Genomic DNA, 10,138 nt, shown 5'->3' with positions numbered 1-10,138 from the left:
CCCCCACCCAAAATACATAAAGGAGTTAAAAGTTAAGGAAATGGTATTTGTTCCAGGGAGATCTAACATCTTCTTCGGAACTCTGTGGGTGCCAGGCATACATGTGGTGACACGACATACATGTATACAAAACACTCACACACACTGTGATGGCATGAATGAGAATGGTCCCTTATAGGCCCATAACTTTGAATGCCTGGTTTCCAGTTGGTAGACCTGTTTGGGAAGGACTAGGAGGTGTGGCCTTGTTAAAAGAGGCATGTCATGGGGGCTGGCTTTGAAGTTTCAAAAGCCCATGGCATTCCCAGTTGGCTCTTTTTCTGCCTCATGCTTGTGGACCAGATGTAAGCAAGCGCACAGCTACTGCTCTGGTGCCATGCCTGCCTGATGCGATGATGGCCATGGACTCTCATCCTCTGGAACCATAACTCAAGTCAGATGCTTTCTTTTATAAACTGCCGTAGTCATGGTGTCTCTTCAAGGAGATAAGAAAGTAACTTAAGGCACATAAAACAAAAAATATTTTTTAAAGATTAGCCTGAGCTAAATGATACCCCGCTTCCCAAAAAATTTAAATGTGAGGCTGGAGAGATGACCAAGAAGTTAAGCGTTCTGGCTGTTCTTCCAGAGGACCCATGTTTGGTTCCCAGAACCATCTGTAACTCCAGGTTCAAGTTCAGTGCCTTCTAGCCTCTGCAAGGACCAGGTACATACACAGCATTCTTATATACATACAAGCAGAACACTCACAAAACCAAAATGCACAGTTCTGGGATGCATACTGAGACAATTGGTTGACTGGAGTCTGGGTAGGAGAGGGAGAAGGAGCATGTTAGGATGAGGTGGATCCAACAGGGCTGGACCTGAGTTAATGGATGCTGGGGTTGGGTGGTTGGGATAACACATGAAGGCTTTCTTGTCCTACTCTGTGCTGTAAGGGTTTGTGTGTAGTATATGCATGCATTATGTCTGCATTTGTACACAGACAAAGAGGTCTTTTATTATTGCTCTAACCTTTGGCGAGCTTCAGGGATCCTCCTGTCTGCTTTCCTGGCAGTAGGATTACAGACCTGCACATCAGGCTTTTGATGGGTGCTGGGGATCCAAACTTCCATGTCTAGTTCTCATGCCTACGAATCATTTCTCTAGCCCCTGCTCTATACATTTTGTTCCCCATTAAAAAAAACAAAAAACAAAAAGTCTGGTATCATTGGCTTATGAGTTCCACTGCTTCCTTGTTTTTTTCTTTCGATGGTATTTAGGTCTGAACTAGTGCTTCACTGATATAAAGTGCTCTATCACTAAATTATATCTTTGGTCTTGTTTTTTGCTTTAAAAAAAGTTTATTTTTAAAAGATTTTCGCTGTATGTTTATAAATGTTTTGTTGGCACATATCCATATGCACCACATGAATGTTCTTATAGCAGTCACAGAAGGATGGTGAAGCCCCTGGAACCAGACACTTGTGAGTCACTGTATTGGTCATTGAGAACAGGTCCTCTACAAGAGCTGCTATCCCTCCTAAGCACTAACCCCTCTCTCCAGTCCCTAAATTTTAAATGTATTATTTTGAATGATGTGGCAGGGTAGTCAGGGCATGCACGTGATCTGGTCCAAAAATGGAGGTCAGAGCACAACTTTTGGGAGTTAGTTCTTTTCACCGTTGGGTTCCAGAGGTCAAGGTCCAGTTGTGGGATTTGGTGGCTAGTGCCTTTACTAGGCTGAAACATTTTAGCAGCCCAAGCCTCACCAGACTTTTTGTCCCCCTGCCTTTGTGTCTTGAGTAGCTGGGACTCTAGGCTCACGCCAACAGACTTACTCTGAAGCTCCTTACCTCCCAGTTCTCCTGCTGTAATCAGGCCCTCTTCAACTTGACCCTTGTTGGGTCGAAATCTAAGAGGAAGAAATGTACTTCTTTCAGAGGGCGTGGCCTATAGCTTTGGTGTTTTGGAGCCTGAAGCTGGGACAAATGCAAAACCTCATCAACTTCCTCCATCCCATGTCACACAGTACCAAGGAACCTCAAGGAGGGCACACTCTCTGCGCCAGGAAGGATCGGCCCGCGGGCCCTCCTGCTCTATACCTGAACACAGGGAGACATTTCAACACTGAGTAATCTGTGACTCCTCTAAATGGCATAGTCAAGGCAAGACAAGCTAAGCTTCATCATGGCAGTTTGGTGCTTGGTGACGTAGAGATTCCTTGCATTTGTCAGGACCTCTGAATGGGTGTTTAAAGACATAAACATTACTAGACAGGTACTGTCCAGGGGCCAAACCCGTGTGCCCATACATACCCCAGTCAACTAATATCCCAAGACACAAGCTCCACACTCACAGTAATGTAAAACCATTTAATTCTAAGTCAAATCACTTTCACAACAGTGAAAATCAGTGGCTGGTCAAGGTATGCGGCCTTACATGTTCCCATTGTCCTTGTCCATGAGGGTAGCAGAAAGGTGGAGGCTGAGGACACAGAAAACACAGAAGGGAAAGCTGCCTTGGCCATGGGATGAGTGGTGAGTCTGTAGAGGAATGGCCCATAAAGTCCAAGTTGGCTGTCTAGCCTCAGCTGCTGGCAGATGTATAGTCCTGTTATGTTACTATTCACAGGGGCACATGCCACCACAGCTGTGCTACTGCATGCCCTGGGATGATTCTGCTGCTACACACCTGGGTCATCCATTTCACCAGATTCCAAATGGTTTACTTCACTACTCACAATCCCTCTCTCATCTCCTTTGTGTTCATTGGCTTAAGTTTTCCCTCTACTACTTAGGGCCATGCTACACTGAGGGATACTACCAATTCTCTCTAGAACAGAGACACTCCAGGGGTCCCGTGACCAGGGATTTCCAAGCGACAAAGAATATTTAAAATCTGCCAGGCATACCATAAAGTTGGTGGCTTATTCTTACCAGCTAGAGTTGCCAAACCACCCTCCTACACAATACTCATACTGTATTCATTTCAACACTAACACTGGCGTTGGCAGGTGAGGATTGAGCAGTGAGGAGGAGGCTCTTTCACCATCCTCAAGGTCTAGGGTTCCATAGATCATACAGAGTCATCTAGAAAAATCACCAGGCAAGGCTTTCTCCCAGTTTGTTATTGCTGGGGCAGTGGGTGTTGGAGAAGTGAACAAAAGGGTCCATCTTGCTGCCCTGCTGAGGTCTCCAGGGAGAGGTGACATTTCTAAGAGGCCTGATGGGCAGAGCAAGAACCGTCTCAGCAGGTGACTATTCTCCTGCCTGTCACCACAATCCCACAATCAGATTCAGAGGAAACAGCTTATAAATTCAAGAACAAATCAACATGAGGAAGACTAAGGAATGACGACCACACTGTATCTCTGAGGTCCTTGTGTTATGTCACCAGGGAGGGGTTGCTTGCTCAGGAGCCTCGTGTATCCCTGGGCTCAGCACACATTCAAGGAGTTTTCACCATCAGATGGAGTCAGCGTCCTAGCCTTTTTTAAAAAGGACAATGGCTTCTGAGGGTAGTAGTGTTCTACATGCAGCTGGGCTGACCTGAGAAAGCCTCCAGTTTCTCTGGGCAAGTTCTGTGAGAGAATGACTCAGGCTTCTATAGCCTAGGGCAGGGGCAACCTGTCCTGCTATTCCTGTATCAGCCCTAAAGCAGAACAGTCAGTCTTGAATTCAGCAGAAGTTTAGAGAAGGCTGATGGGAAATTTGAGCCAAGTGACATCAGGGACAAGCTATACCAGGAAGCCAGCAGGTCATCCAAGCTGCTTTCTACGGTCAAGACACTGAACAAGGCCCAGGGCCAATCAAAAGCCAGAGTCTCTGGTAAGGTCATCAGCATTTTCAGTTTCTGCTGCTACAACCGACCTTCTTATGTCTTTGCTGAGGAAGGGGGAGGTGGGAGGAGCAGTACTGGGATGTGGAAGGGAGTCTCTCGGGATAGGGAGTGGAGGCCACTTACCAAGGAGTATGTAAAAAGATGAAAGTAAGTTTCTGTAAATACCATTTGGTTCATCCCTTCATTTTTGTAGTTTAAAGTTCTCGTTAAAGAAACTGTTTCTTTCTTCCCATCTCTTCCCTGTGTAGAGCTGGGACCTGCTGAGAAGGCTGGAGCAGAACTTCACACTGCCACCCATGAGAGGAGATTCAGCACAAGACCTGAGGTTATACAAGAGTGTTTACAGCAGTGGTGAAATTGGGGGTTCCTTTGGTTTTGAGTTCCAACTCCTTGATGTGTCTCTGACCCTTGATCCCAGGGTCAGGATTAAACAAATCAAACACAGGAGTGGGTGCGGCATATCACCAGTCCAGAGGCGCTGCTGTAGATGTTAACAGGGTCCTGTATTAGGCGATCAGGAGCCAGAACATGATCACCAGGGCGACAAACAGGAAGAGGCGTGACAGGAACTGCTCATCCACATACTGGGGTGTCCCAGGGACAGCTAGAGAAACAGGAGGAAGAGACTTTGTTAGAAGGCTATAGCTGTGCATGCTGCCCCTTGGGGCCAGAACCAGAGAGGACGAATCTTCATTTCTTTATATAACTCTTTATAATCCTGGTCAATAAAAAGACTCCCAAACTTCAAATAAAAGGAACCAAAACAAATATAAGCAAAATAGTACAATGAGGCTTTGATCTTCAAAAGAGCTGTCCTGCATATGCAAATGAGCCAGTGAACTATCAGGAGATACACAGGGAGCAGAGCCCCTCTGTCTTCCCTACACTGTGCCCCATGCATGGTACTCCTCAGTGGGTCTCTCTCTCTCTCTCTCTCTTTTTTTTTTTTTTTTTTTGGTTTTTCGAGACAGGGTTTCTCTGTGTAGCCCTGGTTTTCCTGGAACTCACTTTGTAGACCAGGCTGTCCTTGAACTCAGAAATCCAAAGGCGTGCTCAACCACACCCGGCTGGTAGGTCTCATTTTTTCAAGGCAGTATCAGAAGTAGAGTATAGGCCTTCTGAGACCATAAGGGCCCGAACATGAACACTGTTACTCTCCTGCCTCTCTGAACACTGCTCCAGATGGCTCTAAACCTATCTTGTATGCCTGCTCTTCCCAGAACCAGGGCCCAGAAATCACATGTCAAGGGAGAGGGGGAACTGAGTAAGTAAGAAGCTCTGCTTTTAGAAAAGCTAGTCAGAGTATTGTAAGGCAGGAAGGCAACTGAATCCACCTCTCAGCTGTGCAAACTGTACCGAGCATGACAAAGGAAAACTGATCAAGAGCGCGGCCTGGCTGTGGAATGAACTGGAGGAGATCCAGTCTGAAAGCTGGACCAGGGTGGAAAGCAGCAAGCTAGTCGGAAGTTCCTGCTGCTTCTACAGGAATCTGTCTTTCCTTTAAGGCAAATCACATCCTGTCTTTTGGGGTCCCCTTCCTCTGAGAAAACAATGTGTGAACTGCAGAGACATTCAAGATATGAAGCAGTACCTGAGTACATTGTGGGGTAGCATGTCATCCCCTCACAGTTGGTTGCTCTGATAAACTCATGCAGGCAGGCAACCAAGAGGTTTATTGCTCACTATGTCCAAGGAACTGGATGAAGCAGGGAAAGCTCTGATGACTTCTGAATGGGTTATCATACTCAGAGCACTGAGCTCCTGACCAGCCCTACACTACTCACTTCTGCTCTTCATACTGTACCCAGGCCCAAAAGGCTCCATTACTATAAGCAGGGCTGTGTCAGAGTGTAATGGAGTCTAAGCACACACCTTGCTGCTGTGCTGTACTCTGAATACAGTTTGTCTTGTTACAGATAAGAGGCTAAAAGGAGAAATGCAGATGACACATATAAACACAGTTCCCAAGGTCTGAAGTTTGGCATCAGTCCCATTTTGTGTTCTGAGAGATGCCAGGGAACAGGAGGTCCTAACATTTCACTCCTCCCTGATCCAAAATGGTCAAAGTGTGTGTGTGTGTGTGTGTGTGTGTGTGTGTAGGTCATGTGTAGGATTAAGCTTTTATTAGCTAAGTATTGTTTATAATTTTTAATTTATGGTCATAGGCTATGTCTTAGAATCACTACTTGCAGTGCAGGTGATGAGCCCCCCTGTTTGTAATAAAACAGAACGCATCCCTCGTGTACCTAATACATGGTAAGTGCTCAGATCACTGGATAAGTGTGGCAATCTGCAAAGAACTTAAGGGATTTTGGGAAGTCTATGCATGCAGTGATAATAATCTGCAACTTCTATATTGCTGAATTCTAAGCAGCTTTCTACCAGGATATATTCCTGATTTAAGGAAAGCGGGCTTACCTGGAGGAGGCCGTCCATCGTTTATGTTAAATGCTGTGGCAAATATCCCAAATGGAAATGCTCCAATTCCAAAAGACATCTGAAAGCCACCATCTCCAAATCCAAATCCTTGAAATCCCTGTGGAGAAGAAAAGCAATTAAGAAAAATAAGCAGATTTAATCACCATCTCTCAGTGTCTTACATCATAGCACAAATATGGTCCTCATGTTTCTTCTTGTCCCTCTGCCACAAACTAAGGCCTTGGCTCTTCTTCCCAGCCACACCACAAAGCAAAGGAACTCTGGAGGCACCTCTGACCTTCTACCTTTGGCGTATAGCTAAGGGGCTATAACTGGTCCAAAAAGATACAGCTCTGACCAAAAGCGAAAAACACTGCTCTCAGGTTTATATACAGTGTTAGATCATTTTCCAGGGTTCCATATTAGCCAGTAAAATTTTCTACATGTTATCTATAATACAAAGCTGGCCATCAGTCCCATGGCCAAATGCAAAGGAACATCATAATAGGATACAGACTATCTGCATACTATACAGACTATCTGCATACTATACAGACTATCTGCATACTATACAGCTAGAAAATTCATAATGAGAAGAAAGAAATTAAGGAACTATGTGCTCTCAATGTGCTTAGGGCACTAGCCATTGCAAACTGGAACGAGGAAGAGTCGGTCAGTCGCTGATTAATAAGCCAGATATTCCCTGAAATAAAGCCATCCAAAGAAAAATGAAAGAAAGAAAGAAATTAGGAGGAAGAAAGGAAACACACAAGCAAGCAAGCAAACTAGATTAGTAGCAGCTGCAGGTGCTTAGGATCCAGAGGAGGGCCTTCAGCCACCAGGGCCAAAGCCTCTGGCTTCCTGAGGTCTCTGATTTCTGTTGCTTGCTAATGCTGGTTGAGCAAGCAGAGCGTAAGAAGGTAAAGGGAGACTATCTAGCAGTCAAGAGCAGGACTTCAGTAGTACCCAGATTGGGTTTCGGTTCTGTTTGTGCCCCTGGACACTACACATATCTGTCTCTCAGCTATGCCCTCTGCATGGATTTATATGAAGCTTAAAGGAGATTGGGCACACAAAACTCTGTTTCTTTGTTATGAGACTGGGTTTCTCTGTGTAGCCCTGGCTGTCCTGGAATTCACTATGTAGACCATATTGGCCTTAAATTTAGCGATCCACCTGCCTCTGCCTCCTGAATGCTGGGGTCAAAGGTGTACATTACCACCACCTGGCAAAACTCTTACTATATAGTTCTACTATAATGTCATTCAAAACGTGCTTCCTATTGCTAGGTTATGATGACGTGAGATATGTGAAGTATAAAGGAAAGCAAAAGAATAAACAACAAAAAAGAAGCCAAGAGTGGTGGCACATGCTTATAGTTCAAGCACTTGAGAGCTGAGTTCAAGCCCCCTGCCCCCCTCCCCCTCCGCCAACATGGCTATAGGTGGAGATCCTTTCTCAAAAATAAAAGAATGGCCTAGAGAGATGGCTTAATAGTTAAGAGCATTTCTGGTTCTTTCAGAGACCAGAGCTCAGTTCCCAGCACCCATTCAGGCAGCTCACAATACTTGTAACTCCAGATTCGAGAGATTCTGGCTTCCACAGGGAATACCCACATATATACATAAATAAACGATGAAACAATAAAAAACTAGAATATGAACAAACACCCCTCTAAAACACAAGATTAAAAAGATAACACAACGACATTTTAAAGATACTTTGCTTTTAGCATATCATGAAATATACTCCCAAGTTAAATTTGAAAACAGTTAACCGAAGAGTGAGAGGGACATAAAATAAGAATATATAGCTGGAGCCATGACTCCATGATTAAGAGGACACTGTTCCTCAGAGGACCTGCGTTCAGTTCCCAGCACCACTTTGTGTAGCTCAGAACTGCCTTCCACTTAGGCTTCAATGGGGTATGATACCTCTAGCTTCTTACAATCATGCATAGCTGAGTTCACACACTGCAAACACACACACATAATTTCTAATAGAATTAAAAATAATGTATGGTATACAAATGAAGAGAACTGCAGAAATTAGCATATATTTGATTCAAGATTCTAACCGTTCAGTTAAATAAATTTCATTAATGTATATTTTTAAATTTTTTAATTAATTTGAAAGAGTTTCATATAGTCCAAACTGGCACTGAATTCACTTGGTAGCGGTTTGAATAAGAATGGGTGCTATAGGTTCATGTTTGAATGCTTCGTTTCCAGTTGGTGGAACGGTTTGGGAAGGATTAGGAGGTCTGGCCTTGCTGGAGAAGGTGTGTCACTGGGGGTAGGCTTTGAGGTTTCATAAGACTTGAGACATTTCCAGTTAGCTCTCTCTGTTTTCTGCTTGTAGATAAGGATATAAGCTAAAAGTTACTGCTCCAGCACCATGCCTGCCTATGTTCCTGGTCATGAGCTACATTCCCAGGCCTCATTAATAAGAAATTGCTACTTGAAAAAAGACTAATACTTTACTTAAATATGTACATACTTTGATCCAGTGATTCTAAGAATTTATCATAATGAAATAATTGTACTTCTGCACACAACTGTGAGTGTGTTTCAGACAGCAAAGGTAGTAGGTAAGTGACCTATAATACAATGGATGCTATTACATTAGGTCTGCACAACTCAACAGCCACCGTTAAATGTCATGACCATGGGCAACATTTTAAACTGCACTGTTGAAATTCTCCAATTCTCATGGGTACATTCCATGAAGCAGAGACCATTTGCTAGGCTAACTGTTAAATTACCACTGCTATAGTAATTACCTGAGCACATTAAGGAACGTGGTATTTGCAGAATAGATGAAAATTTAAGAATTACAAAATAAGAGCCACATACTGTAAAAAAGTAAAAAAAAAAAAAAAAAAAAAAAAAAAAAATTAAGCCAGGCATGGTGGCCTATGTTTTCCTAATGCCAGCATTAGGAAGTCTGAGGCAGGAAGATTATCTAGGCATGGAAGCCTATGTCTATAATATCAGCAGTAGAAGACTGAGGGAGGAAGATCATGAGTTCCAGATCAGCCTGGGATGCATAGTGAGACCCTATCTCAAAAACCCAAGAAATCAGGCTGGAAAGACAATCAGGCACTAAAGGGGCTGGGCGTGAAGCCTAACATGCTAAGTGTCATCTCCAGGGTCCATGCTGGAAGAGGAACTGACTCCCCACCATATACACACAGTAAAAAAGAATAAATTAAAACATATATGAAGTATGTAAGTGCATAATCAATAAACATACATGTATAAATTAATCACACACACACACACACACACACAGAGTAAAGGAAGATGAGAAGACAGGCCCAAATGCTCCCAGTGGCTATCACTGGATGAGTGGTTCTAGGATTTTTCCCTGCTTATCTTCTTTTTGAATTTTATAAATTTTCCTTTACTTAAAGGATGAGGGTTAAAACTGGAAGGTCAACAGGAAAGTTTCAAAGCCACAGGCACACTTCTAGAAGTGTTTCCTAGAATGTTCCTCACCCCTCTATTTTCTGGCTCTGGCCTCTGGCCTTGAGGACGAGGAGGAGTCTTCTCTCTGAAAAGAAACAAAGTAAGGCCATCACTAAACGTTGTTAGTTGTTCCCCTTGAGGACTGAGCAAGAGGTCACTCTCCTGTTCAACACACAAAACTGTGTTGGCTTAACAAAATTCTAACACCATTCTACCTCAAATCAGGAAAACCAGCTTGTTCTAAGAGAGCTATCAGATTGCACAGCCTACCTTGCAACAGAGATTTTGGTCCATGGTTATGAAAAATGGCCAGTTTTGCCTTCCTTAGGCCTGCATAATATGAGCTCATGGGTACCAGAAATCCTAAGCCAGACTAAAACCAAGGATAGTTTGTTTGATAGGGTTAAGGTTCAAGGTCTGTCTAATCT

At 43.8% G+C, this 10,138-nt stretch overlaps 1 protein-coding gene across 5 annotated transcripts in view; it reads right to left on the bottom strand.

Annotated features, from left to right (window-relative positions):
• Positions 1-2,339: 2,339 nt before the first annotated feature.
• Rnf185 (ring finger protein 185) overlaps positions 2,340-10,138 on the bottom strand; it is a 31,479-nt gene continuing 23,680 nt past the window's right edge. For all 5 annotated transcript variants that reach the window (XM_021177646.2, XM_021177649.2, XM_021177645.3 and 2 more), the window contains 3 exons: positions 9,741-9,795; positions 6,241-6,358; positions 2,340-4,426 (listed from right to left, as the gene is read on the bottom strand). In XM_021177646.2, coding sequence (XP_021033305.1) covers positions 4,329-4,426; positions 6,241-6,358; positions 9,741-9,795 — 271 coding nt within the window. In that variant the 3' untranslated portion in view covers positions 2,340-4,328. The remainder of the gene's footprint in view (positions 4,427-6,240; positions 6,359-9,740; positions 9,796-10,138) is intronic.

Source organism: Mus caroli, unplaced genomic scaffold (assembly GCF_978045245.1).
Source record: "Mus caroli unplaced genomic scaffold, Mus_caroli_1 scaffold_13, whole genome shotgun sequence".
NCBI lineage: Eukaryota > Metazoa > Chordata > Mammalia > Rodentia > Muridae > Mus > Mus caroli.
The sequence above is the reverse complement of the archived record's forward strand: the minus strand, read 5'-3'. Positions and strand labels throughout refer to the sequence as shown.